This window comes from Rattus norvegicus, chromosome 1 (assembly GCF_036323735.1).
Source record: "Rattus norvegicus strain BN/NHsdMcwi chromosome 1, GRCr8, whole genome shotgun sequence".
Classification (NCBI taxonomy): Eukaryota; Metazoa; Chordata; class Mammalia; order Rodentia; family Muridae; genus Rattus; species Rattus norvegicus.
In genome coordinates, this window is record NC_086019.1 from 146,022,032 (window position 1) to 146,043,926 (window position 21,895).

General features: G+C 38.9%; 1 protein-coding gene across 6 annotated transcripts in view; it reads right to left on the reverse strand.

Moving 5' to 3' along the window:
* Positions 1–21,895, reverse strand: part of Saxo2 (stabilizer of axonemal microtubules 2) — a 42,969-nt gene that overhangs the window by 17,338 nt on the left and 3,736 nt on the right. For 2 of the 6 annotated variants that reach the window (NM_001106277.2, NM_001415797.1), the window contains 2 exons: positions 20,478–20,680; positions 10,663–13,138 (listed from right to left, as the gene is read on the reverse strand). In NM_001106277.2, coding sequence (NP_001099747.1) covers positions 12,195–13,138; positions 20,478–20,680 — 1,147 coding nt within the window. In that variant the 3' untranslated portion in view covers positions 10,663–12,194. Of the gene's footprint in view, positions 1–10,662; positions 13,139–20,477; positions 20,681–21,895 lie in introns of those variants that run through there. The other 4 variants (XM_063284799.1, XM_039105716.2, XR_010064712.1 and 1 more) reach the window with 2 other exon arrangements.

Here is a 21,895-nt window from a genome sequence, read left to right on the forward strand (position 1 = left end):
TTCAAGATCAGGTTAACTTTTTTTTTATTAACTTGAGTATTTCTTATTTCCATTTCGAATGTTATTCCCTTTTCCAGTTTCCGGGCCAACATCCCCCTAACCCTTCCCAATCCCCTTCTATATGGGTGTTCCCCTCCCCATCCTCCCCCCATTACCACCCTCCCCCCAAAAATTACGTTCACTCGGGGTTCAGTCTTGGCAGGACCAAGGGCATCCCCTTCCACTGGTGCTCTTACTAGGCCATTCATTGCTATCTATGAGGTTGGAGTCCAGGGTCAGTCCATGTCTAGTCTTTAGGTAGTGGCTTAGTCCCTGGAAGCTCTGGTTGCTTGGCATTGTTGTTCATATGGGGTCTTGAACCCCTTCAAGCTCTTCCAGTTCTTTCTCTGATTCCTTCAACTGGGGTCCTGTTCTCAGTTCAGTGGTTTGCTGCTGGCATTCGCCTCTGTATTTGCTGTATTCTGGCTGTGTCTCTCAGGAGCGATCTACATCTGTCTCCTGTCGGCCTGCACTTCTTTGCTTCATCCGTCTTGTCTAATTGGATGGCTGTATATGTATGGGCCACATGTGAGGCAGGCTCTGAATGGGTGTTCCTTCAGTCTCTGTTTTAATCTTTGCCTCTCCCTTTCCTGCCAAGGGTATTCTTTTTCCTCATTTAAAGAAGGAGTGAAGCATTCACATTTTGATCATCCGTCTTGAGTTGCATGTGTTCTGTGCATCTAGGGCAATTCAAGCATTTGGGCTAATAACCACTTATCAATGAGTGCATACCATGTGTGTTCTTCTGTGATTGGGTTATCTCACTCAGGATGATATTTTCCAGATCCATCCATTTGCCTATGAATTTCATAAAGTCGTTGTTTTTGATAGCTGAGTAATATTCTATTGTGTAGATGTACCACATTTTCTGTATGCATTACTCTGTTGAAGGGCATCTAGGTTCTTTCCAACTTCTGGCTACTATAAATAAGGCTACTATGAACATAGTGGAGAATGTGTCTTTTTTATATGTTGGGGCATCTTTGGGAATATGCCTAAGAGAGGTATAGCTGGGTCCTCAGGTAGTTCAATGTCCAATTTTCTGAGGAACCTCCAGACTGATTTCCAGAATGCTTGTACCAGTCTGCAATCCCACCAACAATGGAGGAGTGTTCCTCTTTCTCCGCATCCTCTCGAGCATTTGCTGTCACCTGAGTTTTTCTCCTTAGCCATTCTCACTGGTGTGAGGTGAAATGTCAGGGTTGCTTTGATTTGCATTTCTCTATGACTAAAGATGTTGAACATTTCTTTAGGTGTTTCTCAGCCATTCGGCATTCCTCAGCTGTGAATTCTTTGTTTAGCTCTGAACCCCATTTTTTAATAGGGTTATTTGACTCCCTGTGGTCTAACTTCTTGAGTTCTTTGTATGTTTTGGATATAAGCCCTCTATCTGTTGTAGAATTGGTAAAGATCTTTTCCCAATGTGTTGGTTGCTGTTTTGTCCTAACCACAGTGTCCTTTGCCTTACAGAAGCTTTGCAGTTTTATGAGATCCCATTTGTCGATTCTTGATCTTAGAGCGTAAGCCATTGGTGTTTTGTTCAGGAAATTTTCTCCAGTGCCCATGTGTTCGAGTTGCTTCCCCACTTTTTCTTCTATTAGATTGAGTGTATCTGGTTTGATGTGGAGGTCCTTGATCCACTTGGACTTAAGCTTGTACAGGGTGATAAGCATGGATCTATCTGCATTCTTCTACATGCTGACCTCCAGTTGAACCAGCACCATTTGCGGCAAATGCTATCTTTTTTCCATTGGATGGTTTTGGCTCCTTTGTCAAAAATCAAGTGACCATAGGTGTGTGGGTTCACTTCTGGATCTTCAATTCTATTCCACTGGTCTATCTGTCTGTCTCTGTACCAATACCATGCAGTTTTTATCACTATTGCTCTGTAATACTGCTTGAGTTCAGGGATAGTGATTCCCCCTGAAGTCCTTTTATTATTGAGGATAGTTTTAGCTATCCAGGATTTTTTGTTATTCCAGATTAATTTGCAAATTGTTCTGTCTAACACTTTGAAGAATTGGATTGGTATTTTGAAGGGGATTGCATTGAATCTGTATATCGCTTTTGGTAAAATGGCCATTTTTACTATATTAATCCTGCCAATCCATGAGCATGGGAGATCTTTCCATCTTCTGAGGTCTTCTTCAATTTCTTTCTTCAGAGGCTTGAAGTTCTTTTTTTTATTTATTTATTAACTTGAGTATTTCTTATATACATTTCGAGTGTTATTCCCTTTCCCGATTTCCGGGCAAACATCCCCCTCCCCCTCCCCTTTTTATGGGTGTTCCCCTCCCCATCCTTCCCCCTTATTGCCCTCCCCCCAACAATCTAGTTCACTGGGGGTTCAGTCTTAGCAGGACCCAGGGCTTCCCCTTCCACTGGTGCTCTTACTAGGATATTCATTGCTACCTATGAGGTCAGAGTCCAGGGTCAGTCCATGTATAGTCTTTAGGTAGTGGCTTAGTCCCTGGAAGCTCTGGTTGCTTGGCATTGTTGTTCATAAGGGGTCTCGAGCCCCTTCAAGCTCTTCCAGTTCTTTCTCTGATTCCTTCAACGGGGGTCCTATTCTCAATTCAGTGGTTTGCTGCTGGCATACGCCTCTGTGTTTGCTGTATTCTGGCTGTGTCTCTCAGGAGAGATCTACATCCGGCTCCTGTCGATCTACACTTCTTTGCTTCATCCATCTTGTCTAATTGGAATGGCTGTATATGCATGGGCCACATTTGGGGCAGGCTCTGAATGGGTGTTCCTTCTGTGTCTGTTTTAATCTTTGCCTCTCTCTTCCCTGCCAAGGGTATTCTTGTTCCCCTTTTAAAGAAGGAGTGAAGCATTCACATTTTGATCATCCGTCTTGAGTTTCATTTGTTCTAGGCATCTAGGGTAATTCAAGCATTTGGGCTAATAGCCACTTATCAATGAGTGCATACCATGTGTGTTTTTCTGTGATTGGGTTACCTCACTCAGGATGATATTTTCCAGTTCCAACCATTTGCCTACGAATTTCATAAAGTCATTGTTTTTGATAGCTGAGTAATATTCCATTGTGTAGATGTACCACATTTTCTGTATCCATTCCTCTGTTGAAGGGCATCTAGGTTCTTTCCAGCTTCTGGCTATTATAAATAAGGCTGTGATGAACATAGTTGAGCACGTGACTTTTTTATATGTTGGGGCATCTTTTGGGTATATGCCCAAGAGAGGTATAGCTGGATCCTCAGGCAGTTCAATGTCCAATTTTCTGAGGAACCTCCAGACTGATTTCCAGAATGGTTTTACCAGTCTGCAATCCCACCAACAATGGAGGAGTGTTCCTCTTTCTCCGCATCCTCACCAGCATCTGCTGTTACCTGAGTTTTTGATCTTAGCCATTCTCACTGGTGTGAGGTGAAATCTCAAGGTTGTTTTGATTTGCATTTCCCTTATGACTAAAGATGTTGAACATTTCTTTAGGTGTTTCTCAGCCATTCGGTATTCCTCAGCTGTGAAATCTTCGTTTAGCTCTGAACCCCATTTTTAATAGGGTTATTTGTCTCCCTGCGGTCTAACTTCCTGAGTTCTTTGTATGTTTTGGATATAAGGCCTCTATCTGTTGTAGGATTGGTAAAGATCTTTTCCCAATGTGTTGGTTGCTGTTTTGTCCTAACCACAGTGTCCTTTGCCTTACAGAAGCTTTGCAGTTTTATGAGATCCCATTTGTCGATTCTTGATCTTAGAGCATAAGCCATTGGTGTTTTGTTCAGGAAATTTTTCCGAGTGCCCATGTGTTCCAGATGCTTCCCTAGTTTTTCTTCTATTAGTTTGAGTGTATCTGGTTTGATGTGGAGGTCTTTGATCCACTTGGACTTAAGCTTGTACAGGGTGATAAGCATGGATCTATCTGCATTCTTCTACATGCTGACCTCCAGTTGAACCAGCACCATTTGCGGCAAATGCTATCTTTTTTCCATTGGATGGTTTTGGCTCCTTTGTCAAAAATCAAGTGCCCATAGGTGTGTGGGCTCTCCCCCACGGGAACCCAGAGGCCGTATACAGTTTACTCTTGGGCCAGGGACGTTGGCAGGGGTGGGCAGTGTTGGTGGTCACTTCCGCTCTGCAACCTCAGGAGTGCCCACCTGACCAGGCGGTGAGGTCTCTCTCCCACGGGGTTTGGGAGCAGAGAGCTGCTGCGGGCCAGGATCCGCCAGTTTGGGACTCCCAGAAAACACAGGAAGTGCCCGGTCCTAGAGGAATTTTGTCTCAGTGTGTCCTGAGTTCACCAGGCAGGTCTCTTGCAGCAGAAAAGTTGGTCTTACCTGTGGTCCCGAGGTTCAAGTTTGCTCGTGGGGTGCTGCCTACGAGCTCTCTGCGGCGGCAGCAACCAGGAAGCAGGCTTGAAGTTCTTATTGTAGAGATCTTTTATTTGCTTGGTTAAAGTCACTTTGAGGTACTTATATTATTTGGGACTATTATGAAGGGTGTCGTTTCCCTAATTTCTTTCTGGGCTTGTTTCTCTTTTGTGTAGAGGAAGGCTACTGATTTATTTGAGTTAATTTTATACCCAGCCACTTTGCTGAAGTTGTTTATCAGCTTTAGTAGTTCTCTGGTGGAACTTTTGGGATCACTTAAATATACTATCATGTCATCTGCAAATAGTGATATTTTGACTTCTTTTTTTCCGATCTGTATCCCCTTTATCCCCTTTTGTTGTCTGATTGCTCTGGCTAGGACTTCAAGAACTATATTGAATAAGTAGGGAGAGAGTGGGCAGCCTTGTCTAGTTCCTGATTTTAGTGGGATTGCTTCAAGTTTCTCTCCATTTAGTTTAATGTTAGCTACTGGTTTACTGTATATGGCTTTTATTATGTTTAGGTATGGGACTTGAATTCCTATTCTTTCCAGTACTTTTATCATGAAGGGGTGTTGAATTTTGTCAAATGTTTTCTCAGCATCTAATGAAATGATCATGTGGTTTTGTTCTTTCAGTTTGTTTTTATAATGGATTATGTTGATGGTATTCCGTATATTAAACCATCCCTGCATGCCTGGGATGAAGCCTACTTCATCATGGTGGATGATTGTTTTGATGTGCTCTTGGATTCAGTTTGCAAGAATTTTATTGAGTATCTTTGCGTCAATAGTCATAAGGGAAATTGGTCTGAAGTTTCTCTTTTTTGGGTCTTTGTTTGGTTTTGTCTTAAGAGTAATTGTGGCTTCATAGAAAGAATTCGGTAGCACTCCGTCTGTTTCAATTTTGTGGAATAGTTTGGATAGTATTGGTATGAGGTCTTCTATGAAGGTCTGATAGAATTCTGCACTCAACCCATCTGGACCTGGGCTGTTTTTGGTTGGGAGACCTTTAATGACTGCTTCTATTTCGTTAGGAGTTATGGGGTTGTTTAAATGGTTTATCTGTTCCTGATTTAGCTCCGGTACCTGGTATCTGTCTAGGAAATTGTCCATTTCCTGTAGATTTTCAAGTTTTGTTGAATATAGGTTTTTGTATTAGGATCTGATGATTTTTTGAATTTCCTCTCTTTCTGTAGTTATGTCTCCCTTTTCATTTCTGATTTTGTTAATTTGTTAATTCTGATTTGTTAATTTGTTAGTTTCTTGCTTTTTTTTTAGGGTGTAGCTTGCCTGTTTGTGTTGGGCTTTACCATTTATTATCCTTTGTAGCACTGGATTTGTAGAAAAATATTGTGTAAATTTGGTTTTTTCATGGAATATCTTGGTTTCCCTATCTATGTTAATTGAGAGTTTTGCTGGATACAGTATCCTGGGCTGGCATTTGTGTTCTCTTAGGGTCTCTATGACATCTCTCCAGGATCTTCTGGCTTTTATAGTCTCTGACAAGAAGTCTGATGTGTTTCTGATAGGTCTGCCTTTATATGTTACTTGACCTTTTCCCCTTACTGCTTTTAATATTCTTTCTTTGTTTTGTGCATTTGGCGTTTTGACTATTATGTGATGGGGGGAGTTTCTTTTCTGGTCCAATCTATTTGGAGTTCTGTAGGCTTCTTGTATGTTTATGGACATCTTTAGGTTAGGGAAATTTTCTTCTATGATTTTGTTGAAGATATTTACTGGTCCTTTGAGCTGGGAGTCTTCACTCTCTTCTATACCTATTATCCTTAGGTTTGAGCTTCTCATTGTGTCTTGGATTTCCTGTATGTTTTGGGCCAGTAGCTTTTTACATTTTACATTATCTTTGACAGCTGTGTTGATGAGATCTATGGAATCTTCTGCTCCTGAGATTCTCTCTTCTATCTCTTGTATTCTGTTGGTGAAGCTCGTATCTACAGCTCCTTGTCTCTTCTTTTGGTTTTCTATATCCAGGGTTGTCTCCCTTTGTGCTTTCCTTATTGCTTCTATTTCCATTTTTAATTCCTTCAATTGTTTGATTGTGTTTTCCTGGAATTCTTTCAGGGATTTTTGTGTTTTCTCTCTATAGGCTTCTGCTTGTTTATTTGTGTTTTCCTGCATTTCTCTAAGGGCGTTCTATATGTCTTTCTTTAAGTCCTCCATCATCATGATCAATTGTGATTTTCAATGTAGATCTTGCTTTTCTGGTGTGTTTGGATATTCAGTGTTTGCTTTGGTGGGAGAATTGGGCTCCGATGATGTCATGTAGTCTTGGTTTCTGTTGCTTGGGTTCCTGCGCTTACCTCTCACCATCAGGTTGTCTCTGGGGTTACCTTGTTCTGCTATTCCTGACAGTGGCTAGAACATCCTATAGGCCTGTGTTTCAGGAGTGCTGTAGACCTGTTTTCCTGTTTTCTTTCAGCCAGTTATGGGAACAGAGTGTTCTGCTTTCAGGCGTGTAGTCATTCTTGTCTACTGGTCTTCAGCTGTTCATGTGGGTCTGTGTCCTGTGTCCACCAGGCAGGTTGCTTGGAGCAGAAAAGTTGGTCTTACCTGGGTCCTGTGGCTCACGTTGCTCGTGGTGGGCTGCTTTTGAACTCTCCATGAGGGTGGCAACCAGGAGGGACTGCACTGCCTTTCCTGGAGACCCCGTGCACCGTGGTTCCAGATGGCCTTAGGTGTTTTCCTCTGGAGTCAGAAATGTCGGCAGAGTGTAGTCTCTTCTGGCTTCCCAGGCGTGTCTGCCCCTGTGAAGGTTTAGCTCTCCCTCCCACGAGATTTGGGTGCAGAGAACTGTTGGCCAGGTCTCTTCATATCTGGGTGGTGTCTGGACTGCGGGGGACCTGCCGCTTGCTCAAGTGCCCCTATCTTCTGGTTCCCAGAGGCCGTATACAGTTTCCTCCTCGGCCAGGGATGTAGGCAGGGGTGGGCAGTATTGGTGGCCTCTCCCGCTCTGCAGTCTCAGGAGTGCCCACCTGTCCAGGCGGTGTGCTCTCTCTCCCAAGGAAGGGGTTTGGGAGCAGTGAGCTGTGGGTCAGGATCAGCGAGGTTGGGGCTCCAGCTAAAAACTGGAAGTCTCCGATCCCAGAGGAATTTGCCTCTTTGTGTCCTGAGTCCACCAGACAGTTCGCTTGGAGCATAAAAGTTGGTCTTACCTGTGGTCCGGAGGCTCAAGTTGCTCGTGGGGGTGGGGGGCTACTTTTCACTCCAGTCTTGATGAATAATTCTGAGTTAATTTCACACAGAGTGGGTACATTCCATAAGACACCATTGCCTCCTTAAAATGCTTTATGCCCTTCATTTCTATAGGATGCCATTCTATTTCATCACACCCTTGTGTATTATCCCCGTTAGCAGATATTTGCTGTATAAGAGCTGGAAGTGCTGCTGGTGATTTTTACCTAGGCGTGCAGGTCTTCCAAGAGTGCTGTTTAGATTTAACCCTGTTTCAAAAACAAACAAACAAACAAACAAACAAACAAACAAACTCGAAAGAACAAAGCAAAACTTGTCTCACCTGACCATCCTTCTGCTTGTTCATTTCTTTGATTGACTGCCCTTTGACACAGTTCCTTCCCTTCTTTCTACCTGGAGAAAACTCTGTCTCTCTGTTTCAGTCACTGGGCAGGAACATACTTGTTCTCTCCTTTTTTGATGTTCTTTTTATTTCCAAGCTTCTCTATTTCGACCTGTATTTTTTTTTCAGTTTCTCTGCCAGTCTTTCCTCTCTTTTCACCTGCATTTTTTCCAGTTGCTTAGCTTTTATAAACAAAATAGTCCAAAATGGAGAGGGAAAAATACTGCTGCTAAAAAAATTGTAGTGGGTATACCAACAATAGTTTCATCAGTCAGTCTTTTCAAAGTATACATCCTTTCTTTTCCTGATTTTTGGTCTATTGAACTTGAAATCAAGCTTTCCATTCTGCCTAGCCACAATGTTGGCCACATATCTTTTAATATTCCTTTTTTATTCAAACAGCCCCATGTTGGGTATAAAACATAGCTTTTTGTGAATGTTTTGTTGTTGTTATTATTGTTGTTTTAGCTGTTCCTATGTGGTACTAGTTTTGGCCACATAGAAGTTTCAAAACAGAGGGGGTCCTGGAAAACAGCTGGGGCTTGGTCCTATGAGAGCCCAGAAGAGACCACTGGCCAAGGTACAGCCTTTGGAACAGTGGAAGCTCCAGAATTAAAGGAATTTAGGAGAAAGGCTAAGGTTTAGCATCAAGCTGAAAGGAGTCCTTGAGTAGAAGCCAGGAAACTATTGGTGAAGGTGAAAAAGTACAGAAGACCCATCATATTGGAATTATAAGAACCCAAGTTACAACCAAGGACAGCAGCAGCTAACCTGATCCAATGAGAGAAGCTGAATATGTTGCAGACAGAGCCAGACTGTTGGAGCCCAGAAGAACATGAGTGAATCCAAGACATTGAGCACTGAGCTATTTATACTGATGGATGCTGGATTTGCTTTGATTTCATTGTAACTATGACCTGGGTTTTCCTCTTGGAATAAAAAATATCTAACTTTTATTTTACAGGAACCTATTGTTAATTTTAGATTTTTAAAGAGATTTGTACCCAGAGGTTCCAGAGACTAAACCAACAAAGAGAACACATGGAGGGACCCATGGCTCCAGCCACATATGTAGCAGAGGACAGCCTTTTTGGGCATCAATGGGAGGAGAGGCCCTTGGCCCTGTGAAGGCTCAATGCCCCTGTGTTGGGGAATGCCAGGATGGGGAGATGGTAGGGAATGGGTGGGTAGGTGGGAGAATACTGTCATAGAGACAGGGGGAGGGGAAAGGGATGGGGAATTCCAGAGGGGAAATTGGGAAAGGGGATATCATTTAAAATGTAAGTAAATATCCAATAAAAATGGAAAAAATAAATTGCATCTATAAAAATATTGATAGAAAATGAGTGGGTTGTTAGGGGAGCACCTTCATAGAAGCAGGGGGGAGGGTGGGATAGGGGGTTTCTAGAGGGGAAACTGGGAAAGGGTATAACATTTGAAATGTAAATAAATAAAATATACAATAAAAAAGAAAAAAAGAGACTTGTGAATTTTTAAGTCCATGAGACTTTTAAAGTTGTACTATGTTTGTTTTTTATATTGTGATATTAATGACATCTTGGGAATAAACTAGAAAGAATAAGTTATGGTTTAATGGTAATGTATTTATATATCAAATTGACAAGGGTTTAGTTTTACTGTTCAGTTGTATTTTTTAATATGGCATATTTTTATCTTATTCTTTCCCTATCCCAATCTCTTCCCTGATCCTCCCTACTTCACTAATCATTCAACTTTATGTTTATGTTCCCCCTTCCCTGATCTCTATATCAAAAAAGCAGGAAAAGAACACAATCCAAAACAGATTTTTTTAAAAAGGGAAAGCAATTAAACAAAAATTGTGTGCTTAGTTTTTAAAATCAGTTTAACCCAAACATTTTTATCAGCTTAATATAAACAAAAGTCAGAGGAAGAGGGAATCTCCAGTGGAGGGCATGCCTCCATTAGAGTGGCCTATCGGCACATCTGTGAGCAGTCTTGATTAACCATTCATGTGGGAGGGCCTAGTATACTATGGGCAGTGCCTCCCCTAAGGCTATGGTTCCAGGTTGCATAAGAGAGCAAGTTGAGCAAGCCAAAGGGAGCACAAAAGTAATGTCCCCCCCACCAATCCACGTGGTTTCTGCTTCAAGTTCTGCTTCCAAGTTCCTGCCTTGAGTTTCTTCTCTGAATTCCTTTCAAGATGGACTATAAGCTGTCAGATGAAATAAACCTTTTCCTCTCCAAGCTGCTTTTGGATTTTCACACTTTTCTTCACCTTTATTTCTTCCTATTTATTGTTTATGATTCAGTTTAGCTGACATTCTTTAAAGATGATGATTCTGAACTCCCAGTTGAATGTCTTATGCTATGATCTGTTCCAAACCCTATTCTCACACCTATTATGTTAGGTTACAGTGAGACGAGACAGTATGTCATTTGTTTTTAGTTTAATGAAAACTGTTTCAGAAAATACCAGTAGACGTCTTACAGGTGACCAGTACTCAGAGAGGAGACCAATCCCATCACATTATGAGGGACTTGAATATTAAACACTGGAACATGGCCAGAATGGTAAGAATGGTGAAGAATTACCAAATGTTTAATTTTAATTATTTTAATAGTATTTTCTATTTCTAAAATAGTTTTTATCTAATCATGTATAGGTAAATCTTGATAGGAATTTACTTAGAAGTTCTATCTCAAATAAAATGATACAGAAATGACTTCATGAAAATCAATACATTTAATTAATCAGATTATACATAAAACAAAATTTTTCAGATATCTTTTTATAATAAATGCAAATATGGAGAATTACTTTTAATTAATTAAAAACAAGTATTAAATATTTTGAATTCACCCTTAGTAATATTCTTAAACAACTATGAAAACATTAAAATTCATTTTAAATTAAAGTCAATCTTATTTTCCATACATAATTATTTGATCATTTATTAAAACACTCACTTGATTTTAGTTCACTAAAAGCTTTCAGCATTTATACATATAGTATGCCATTTCCATGTCCCTTACTGGTATCTTTTCTCCTTCCTTCTTTCTTTATACTTTCAGTTATGAAGAAGGTAATTATGGCCCTTATAAATGAACAGTGTTTCTGGATGTGGCCAATGCATGCACAGATACCTAGGTTTATCCTGAAGATTTTTTTCAGAATTGGAAGTCTTCCCTACCACATTTTCAGCAAATATTTTTCCTTTTGAAAATACAGCCATTTACCGCCAAGTATTTAATGTAGGTTCTCTATTTTCTGCTGTAACATATAGGGTGTTTATGAAGCTACAGTGGGCAGGCGCCTCCTACAAACACATTTCACTCATACACTCAAAGCAAATTAAGTTATTTTACAGTCATTGCTGGATGGAGACCAGGTAATGAGTATCGAGTTTGTAACTGTCCTTATTTGACAAGGAAAAAGTACAAAACGTTATCTGAGGGTTTGCTAATAGCCCCTTACATTTGTACTTTACACCTTCAAATGTTTTATATAATTTGATGCTCCCAACAAACTTTCATGAGGTAGAGAGAACCAGTTTTCTTTTACACATGAACCACAGAAGTGTGTATGCAGAGATTGCTTACAGTGGCTCAAACAGAAACTGAAGATATTAGTATTTGAACTCTGGTTTGCTGATTCCCAGCCTATAGGACATTTCCTCTTCAAGCCACAATGTCTCTTGCTATTTTGAACAGGGTAAGGAACAGAGCTTCTGTTCTCTGACATCATCAACCAAAACTTGACTTGTCCTATGCTCTGTAGATGTGTTGAAGATGAATGAATGAATGAGTGAATGAATGAATAAAATCTGGATTTTTAACAAAGAGTAATTTATGTCTCATTTTCAATTTTGTTCTAATTGTGCATGATAATGGTGTTGATAATGGTGCATAATTGCATAAGTGTAAAATTAGTGTACATGATATCAGACTGAGGACAAGTTATGAGACAGCATGTATAAATGAGTGTGCCCATCATTAGCCTTCAGAAATGCCTGTTAAAGAACAATCTTAGATCAGAAGACTGACACAGGTGCACTGCAAGTTCCAGGGTAGCCTGTGCTAACCAAGACAGACTTGGTTAAAAAAAGATTTGTTAATTCTGATCTTTATGTTCCAACTTGTTCAAAAAGCTAAAAATGAAATTCTATAGCTCTCCTAATATTTTTTACTGTAAAAGTTGGAGTTTCTCTTTAAAAAATCAAACTCTCATTAGCTTTCTTTTAAACATTAATTACTAAAAGGCCTTCACTGCAGGAATAATCTTGCGAAAGAATTTATGCCCTTGGGAATTTGTATTTTCAAATATATAACCAGGAGGAGAAGGATAGCTAGCTGGGCAGATTTCCTGTTTCTTCGGTGTGAACTGTATAGAATACATGGTGACATCATCAAGTGGAACTGAACTCTTAAGAGCTTCATTTAAAGGTTTGCAGCTCTCTGTTGGAATCAATTCATGTGGCACAAAGTGAGATCTGAAAGTGCTCAAACCCTCAAATTTTCCAGATGGGTTGGGAATTTGTTGCTGCTGCTTAATAAGTCCTTGACGACAACTTTCCCATGCTGGAAAATCTTCCTTCATGGTGCTCTTTCCTTGGAAAGGAAAATTGCTTTGCCTTCTGTGAGAAACTGGCCGAATGGCAACAACACGGCTGGCCCGGTAGGGAACATAGTCAAGGTGGCTGGTGCTGTCCAACTGCATGCTTCCTGAAGGAGGCACATACTCTGCTACTTTCTTCACTTTGGGTGGTGGGATTTCCCACGGTTGGAAACTGTCACGGAATTCAGTGCTTCCTTTAAACTGAATGTTTTGGGTCACTCTGGTATAGGGAGGTCTGCAGATTTTTGCAGTTTCACCAGTAAGACCCTGAAAGTCATTCCGGTGAGTGGTGAGATCCTCAAAAGGCTGGTCAGTAGGCTTATAAACTTCTTTTGGCCTTGCAAACTTGACTTCTAGCTGATGAGGTACATAATCTCGACGATGACTTGTATCACCATTAAAAGGGCCTACAGGACACTTGACCACAGAGCAGGGCTTAAAGCTTGGCCTAGGCTGTATCTCCCGGGGAACATAGTCATCCTGAAATGTAGTTGAGTTTCCGAATTTCACATCTGGGGGATGGTAAGCTTGCTCTGGTTTACACAGTTCACATTTCTGAATATCCCAAGATCTATAATCATCTTGAAAACCAGAACAAACAAAATATTTTTAAATATTGAGGAGAAAAAACTATCTTCAAAGTATCCTGACTAATTTCTCTCATTGCCAACCACCTTCTGATTTGTTTGAGATCCGCAAACACTAATATCGAGTATGAGCGTTTCCTCAGATTTGATTTTGTTTGGTCCATCACTTTCAGCTTCATCTGATTACACATAAGGCATAAGGAACATGCAAGCCTGGCTGTGAGAACGAAACAGACTCTGCTGTGGGCAAAGACAGCATAAAGTGTACTGGCTAGGACTGGGACTGTAAGTCACAGAATATTAAGGATGGCTATAAAATCCCAGGCATAAAATAAGAAGTCTCCAAGAGGAAGAAGTCAATTGATTAACTTTTTAAGTATCTTACTACTCACAGAAATGGCTTTTGGAATCTTTAACATAAATAAAAGTCCTAACGACTATATATACCAGTTGTTCAATTTGAAGAACTTTCAAATTTCGATGTTATTCTGGTCAAAACTGAAGACTCCATGGATTACTGGGCTTTAAGGCATTCCTGAGAGATACAGGATTATCTAGAGACCAGGAGGCTGAACAGTGTATTCAACACTGCATGTGCAATTTAGAAATGAATATCAGAGCCAAGATCTGAGAATAAGAAGCCCAATGCCTGCAGCTTACTTAAACTATTGATGAAAATTTGAAGTGTTTATATTTCAGTAAAGGCTTCTTTATGTTGTCTATTTCTAAATGGAAAAGTAGTAAGCTGAGTAATATGGTAAAACTTACCTCACCGCACGAAAGTATTTTAAACCACCAAAAATGAGTTTATAAAAGAAAATTATTTTACATACTAGATAATGTAGTAAGCTGAGAAATATAAAATTCACTGCATCTCCAAAAGGATTTTTAAATACCAAATATTAATTTATAAAATGCAAGTTTTTATATGGTAAGATAATAAAATGTGAATCCAAGTAAAGGGAATGACAACTGAGATAGTTAAACCTTGAATGTTTACCATGTGGTTACCAACTGTGAAGAGAAACTGTCCTTATTCTTAGATATTCCTGCTGAGTTTTTTACTAAGTTATTAAGCTACTGATGTTTAGTGTGAGTGGAAACCCAGCCAAAAGGCAGTCTTTAAGTTATATGAATCCTATATGAAGAAACACGGCAAGAAGAGGTGAACTAGTCCAATCCTGTGAAAGATTCTAAGGTTGACCACCAAGAACCAGATGAAGAACATAATAGAATGGCATGAGGTAGTGTTCTGATTGACAGCAGATGGTAGCCATATTCTTGCAGACTTGTAACAAAGAGATAAGGAACTGGAGACAGCCAGGCAGTGGGATAGCAACAGAGAAGAAGTATGAAGGAGGCAAAGATATGAGGAGTGACATCATGTACTCATTAGCCAAAGCACTCCCGTTCAGTGCCCTCTGTACCTGACAACTTTCCATTTCCAATTCTCAAGAATCTTGTCCTTGAGCTACCATGATGGAATCTCTGTTCTTCAGAAACTACAGATTACAATTATAGTTCTATTTGAACTGTATTTCTTGAGGAGAGTCTAGCATATTGTTTTTAAAAAATTAACAATTTTAGAAATTTCAAAGATTTATAATTTTATGTCAAGAATTTATAATTTATACAAATTGTACATTTTTTTGAAAATCTCTTATTAATGTATGAAGAACCACTCTAAATGTTATTTAATATAGCCAGTGATCCAGCTGGGCTTCAGTTGAGTATATCACTATTCGCTTTCCCTCATATGTTCTTCCCCCTCCCACACTACCTGTTTCCTAAATCCTTTTGAATTAGTACAGATTTTTATTATCCCATTTTATTACAATTTTACTAAGACTTTCTGCATTTTAAAATAAAAATGCTTAATTTCTTCCTGGCTCAGGTATGTTGCTGTTTTGAACACTTCTTGAACAACAGTTTTCTTTAATACTACTGTTCTAATATATTTCAATTCCATATTTGTTTGAAAACAACCATGACTTTATGAAATCAATATTAATTTTATCTACATATTTCTATTTGTGCCTTTTATTTTATTCATTTCTGAATTCCAATTCCATGCATCTATCTGAATCATTGTCCTCCAACTACAAGACCTTCCTTTAGCGCAATGTACAGTTGCTTGCTGCTAATAAACTCTCTCAGTTTTTGTTTGAAAGAATCTGTGTCAAATTTTGAAGACCATTTCACTAGTTATAGAATTTTGAGATCCAGTATATTTAAATATTTTTGTGACATTTTAAAAATTATTTGAAAAACTTACTTTTATACACTTGATCACATGATTTTCCCTCCTCCAAGTCCTCCTAGATTGTACCAACTCCCCACCCATCCAACTATGTACTCTATCAAAAAAACTGCAAAAAACATCACAAGCCATAATTAACACACACACACACACACACACACACACACACACAAACACACACACACACACACACACACACACACACACACACACACACTCACACTTGATCAATTTCTCCTGAGCCTGAATGCTGCCTGGGAGGATATATCCTGCATCACTCAGTCAAAAAAATGTTTTTTCTTTTGTAAGCAGGTATGGACCACAAATAACTTCTTAGTTAAGGGTGGGACTTTTGTTCCCCCTTCCCCTTTACCATGCTGGAATTTGTTGGCCTTGAATTTCTGCAGGTCCTGTGCATGCTATCACAGTCTGTTAGTTCATATGTGCGCCAGCCCTGTTGTGTCTGAAAGACTTGTTTCCTTGGAATCAGCCACCATTTTTAGCTCTTAAAATCTTTCTTCCTTCTCTTCTGAATAAATTCCTGGAACCTGAGGGTAGGAGCTTGATATATACACACTATTTGTGGCTGTGCGCTCCATGATCTCTATTCCACTGGATTCCAACGAAATGTCTGGCTTAATTTTCTTTCCAGAGATTTTTTCACATCATCTTCAAGAATTCTTTACCTTTTAAAAAAACATTTTCCTAGAGGCAGTTTCCTTTGTGTTTTATCTATTTGGGACTTAAATCTGTGAAATGATTCTATCACAAATTTTGCTAGATTCTCATCTGTTTATCACTTCAAATCTTTCCTGATTTTTCCACAGGTCTCATAATGTTTTACAATTCACTAAATGCTGTATTTGAAGGAATGACAGAAACTAAGTCCTTTTTTAGTAGAAGAAATTTTGTTGCCTTGGGTATTTGGCAGATAGGGTTTGGGGCATATCCCCTCAATCCAGAATTCAGCTAGGTAGACAGAGTCATGCCCTGTATTTAAATGTCTGGAGGGCATGGTTTGAGTGTGGTCAACTGTTCCTTCTAGTGGGGCTGTAACTAATAAGCATCTACTCCCAAGTAAACTTCTCGGGTGTTTGGTGGAGTTCTGGGTTCAGTTTCTTTGCTGACCATATGCACTAAACAGTGCAAGTTTTACAAAGAAACAAACCATGCACACAGGGTTTTATAGACTGCAACCTGGATCAGCTCACAAATCAAGGGATCTATTGTTTTATTTTCCGTGCTATAAACTGACTCTGGCTATGCTGAGTTCAAGCCTCAGCCTAGACTTGGACTGGGCAAATGCTCACTATTAGCATAGGTAGCTCATCTATAAGGTGGTCACACTCTATGGAATTTTAGTTCTTTTCCTGCTGTCTGCTATTAAAAAGACTTAAATATTTTTATATTGTTTTCTTAGTTGTTACAATAAAACCAATGGCTTTCTACTATCAAGACATACATTTCACCTTCAGAAGAACTTAGAAAAATGTGTAATAGAGTGAGTATTGAGACATGCACCTGCAATGTCAGTATTTGGGGACCAGGAGCTCAAGGACATCCTGCCTGGGCTCCATGAAATAATTCTTTTAAGAATGTAATGGTTATACAAGTGTCTAGCCTATCAATCATACACTTTCCAATATGATCTCAGCCTGCATTTACAGAGTTCATCCCAGGTTCTCAGTCTTCATCTGATTCCCAGCAGCCTCACTGAAGAATTCCAACCCCCCCACCACCACTTTTTCAGATTTTGCTCATTTGATACTGGTTTTAGTATGCCTTTCTCTTCCTATATATGGATAATCACTAACCTTTGGAACATTTATTGGGCAGACTGAAGGGATACGTTACTAAATATAGTATGTTTTGATACCATTTAGTCCTGTGTTAACCCAGGCTAGCCTTGAACTTTATAGGACTTTGAACCTGGGATTCTCTGTCAGCCTTTTAAACACTGGAGCTACAGACATATGCCACAACTAGCAACTACTAAGTGCAAACTTTTGAATTACTGCAGGAGCTTTTGACTTTCTTAACTAATTACCTATTAAAAAGATGTTGTGGTTGTAATGCTAGAATCAACCTAAGAATGTCTATCATCTCTTTGAGGTAATGATTTCATTTCTTGTGGTTATAAATCCTCATTAGATTTGGCTGGATCACACTGAAACTCTATTTTTAATTTTTTGAGGAATGGTTCCAATCGTAGCTGTACCAATTCACACCCTATGCAAAGGAGTACACAGTTCTTTTTTTTTTTTTTCTTCTTATCAACAAGACTTCCCTTTTATCTTTGATAATTCCCAATGGTATAGATATGAAGTGAATCTCACTTTTTCATTTGCATTTCCCTACCTTAGTCAATGTAGAACATTTTTTTCACATACTTGTTGACCTTCGGTTTCTCGGGAAAAATGTTTATTTCCAAATCATTGGCCATTCTTAAATAAGGTTGGTTTTTATACTAAATTGTTTGAGTTCCTTATATATGTTAGATATTAACCCCTTATCTGACACATGGTTTGCAAATAGTTTCCAAATCCACAGGTAGCTGTGTAACTTCTCTGCATAGCCTTTGGGTTTTACATATAGTCCCACTTACATGATTGCTCTTGACTGTGCTTTTGGCCTCCCAGCCAAATCAAATCCCAAAGTCAGTGTTTCTTCCTGCAGTTTTTTAGTTTCAGCTCTTATATTTAAGCCTTTCATCTTCTTTAACTTTGAATGTGGTATAAAGATCCAATTTTATTATTTTTGTCTGAGAGCTGCCCAGGTTTCCAATCACCATTGACTGAAGAGACTGTATTCTTTTCCCATTGTGTATATACAGACTCCTTGTTGAACAGTTGGCTGAATATCCTTATATATACTTTTGAGTCCTTGATTCTGTTTCATGGATCTATGTATCCATCCTCCTGTTATTAGCATACTAACTTCCATGGTAGCCTTATAATATAATTAGAAATCACGAAAATTTACACCTCAGACTTGTTCTCCAAACTGCTTTGGCTATTAGTCGTCTGTGATGTCTGTGAATTTTAGAACTCGTTTTGTTTTCTATTTGAGCAGATGCCACTGTGATTTAGATATGGAGATGCATTCAACTGTAGACTGCTTTGTTTGAGCAGCACAGACATTCTAGTGATACTATTGCTCCCAATCCATGGATACAAGATAGCTTTCCCCTTCTGTCTTCTGAGTTTTACAGTTTCTGGCTATAACATTGGAAATGTCAGCGGTGGCTCTCCATTCTCTGTACTCTCTATAGTAGCAAGTGCAGAGTGGAGCAAGACCAGGTCCCTATGATCTACTTCAGCATTTATACTTCAATATCAGTGAATTTCTAAGCTGTGACAGACAAATGTCTGTTTCAGGAAACCTTGTGTTCACAATGTAAATCTACTTGTACTACAGGACGTTTTCCCCTTTACAATACTCTCCAAATTTCTGTCTTCCCTCTGACCTCTACTTTTAGACTGTATAGATACCTGCGTTTATGAAGGTATTCAGAATTATACATACAGAATTACAATCCTACAAAATTAAGTACAGTGGAGGCTGTTGTTTCATGCCTGAAAACCTGGAACACTATATTATGTGTCTGTGTGTTAACATATATACATACAGCATCAAGGGACATCAAGATTACTATCAGATATAGTACATGGAAAAATTACAATGGTTGTATAAATGTCAAAGTAAAGTCATTTTCACTGACTATCTTTTATGTCAAAATTATTTTTATGCATATCAGTATTTCAGCAATTTGCTTTGCTGTATTTGATTATACTTAGTATTCATAGTCTTTATAAATTCTCAGTTCTATAGCAGTGGATGTACTCAGTTTTTCAAAATCAGAAAGAACATTACTCCTAATTTCCCTAGAAGATCATACTATATTGGTTCCTTGCACTTTACTGATCCATTTAATGGTAAAAGTCTTAAATAGTCATTAGCTATTACCTAACTAACTCTATATGCCATTGGTTTTGCAAAAGGTTTTATATTTGAAAATACCCATTCAGCTATTTCATATAACGAATGGAAAGAACATAAGCCTGCATGTACACCTGTGTTACTGTGGGAAGGAACAAGAACAGCTCATTTCAAGATGGTCTGTTTTTAAATGAGGACTTCCATGAGTAAATCTTTAAAATGTTTTAAATCATAGAGGATTTGGGGTAAAAACAGAAAACAACAGGCCATACAGTTGCCAGTACTCACATTTTTAGGTGTGCTGTTAACAAAGGAATAGTCCTCACTCCTGTCCTTCTGCAAATAAGGCTTGGAGGAGGAGACCCTGTCTGTTGTCACCTGGTACTCTTTGTCAGGGGACAGACACGTTTATTTTATTCTGAAGTCTAGTATTGAAAATAATCTGCTCATAAATCCTCCAATCTAGCCTTTAGAGCAGCAGTTCTCAATGGAGGTTGTGACCCCTTTGACAAACTTCTGTCTCCAAAACTACTTACATTTCACAACAGTAGCAAAATTGCATTTAGGACATAGCAACAGAAATAATTTTTTGGTTGGAGGTCACCACAACATGATGAACATTATAGCACTGGGAGGTTGAGGACCCCTGCTTCAGAGTATAAAAATAAAATTCCAGCTGTCAATCTATTAATTCCATAGTTTTGCACGTTAATCTGAAATTTGAATCAAGAGGATAGTTGCTGTTTTATCTTTTCAACAACTCCAACCTTCTTGGCAGAGTTTCAACTCATCATAGGATAGGACAGGGCGAAAGGACAATACTGACTGTGATAAGTGACAAGTGCAGCATCTGTCTTTGCTCAGTGACTTCCTTTGCTTTTCATATGCCTTGAGATACAGACAACTTAGGGGCACATTTGGAGACCAGTCTATGACCCCTAACTCCCCATGAGGCAGTTTTGTCTGTCTGTAACTAAGCTTTGCTAACAATATTATTTTCATCAATAAGAAACATGCTCTTTTCTAACCACTGTGGCTACGTGTGACAACACAAGAAGATGACAATTTGATTGTAAAGGTCAAAGATGGCATTTTTAGGTTTGGGACCCCTTTGTTTTTACAATAACAGGTTACCTTTATAAGTTGGGACAGTGTCCAACTTTCCTTTTTTAACTTCTTGTCTTTCCACAGGCCGGACTTTTACCACGGGCTGTACTTTGTAAGGATTAAAATCTCGCTTGTAGGTAGTACCAAGATCAATTTCCCCCTGTTTGGGTTTATATTCTTCAGGCATGTGGCGAGGCTGCTTGACTACTTCATAAGGGCGATAATCTGACCTGAAATATATACGTGAATATATGTGTGAAACACAGCCTACTGGTTCTCCTGTTTTAATTATTTCAGCACTGAAATCTTCAATTTTGTCTTATTTGAACAATCTAAGGAGGTATCAAAATGGTGCTAGTGATTATTTGAAAGAAACAAATTGTTTTATCAGGTTTTAATCGATGACAAATTAAAAATGTGAAAAATTCTAGTTTTTGAAAACTGAAATAACAGCTCATAAAAGTTGATCTTAAATGAGTAAAATTGTCAACTAAGTGAATTTTTAAATCTAATATAGAAGAAAATCTGAAGAGAAAGATCTGATGAGCTGAAAATATTGTCAAGATCAGCTTTGTAGCTACTTTCCCAAAGTCACATTCACCTACATAGACTGTACTTAGGCATAGTTTCCACCTCTGGAAGTCACAATATGAGTTTTTCTAAGGCTTTAGATCTCCCAGAAGGGCTGGCCATGGATAGGAATAAAATGGCAATCGAACCATCTTGTATCTTATATACCATTACTATGGCAGAGGTGGTACTTCCTGGGCTAAGACAGTTCCATGGAATGGAGACGACCAGAGGTTCAAGGCTAATTGGACTGCTGGAATCCAAATCTTGGCTTTGTCATTCAATAGCTGCATAACCTTGAATGACTTAAGCTGTCTATGCCGTAATTTCCTTGTAGAGATAGACAATCATATCAGATACATCATAGGATTATTTTAAAGATACACACTGCCAATTTGACAGTCCCCTGAGCTACAATTATGCTACTAAGATAAAAAGGCTTATACAGTTTCTTCCTGTATTATAGAAACATGCAGTATGGGATGACACTTCTTCTTTATAATGCAGATAAACGACTCTTCTACTTTCTGGTTAATATGATCAGCATGAATGAATCATAAAGGAGTTCTAAGCGCCTGCTTTTAGGAATGTTGGGTATCTACTCTAGGTAGTGGGTACTGTACTAGGTTTCTGAAAACAGAATGCTGAGAAAACAATGGATGTACATCCTGCAGGTGCAGAGCACTGAAATGAATCCAATAACCGGGGAAAAGTTATAAGAGTTACTTAACTCAAAAGCTAAATAAAAACGTGGAGTGGCAGAGATGACATTTACAAAGGAAAATATTTAGCTGATATTTATAGATTGTATGAGTATTAGCTAGGAAAAGAGAGAGGGAGAATTCCAAACAGGAAAGATGAAGTTTGATAATCTA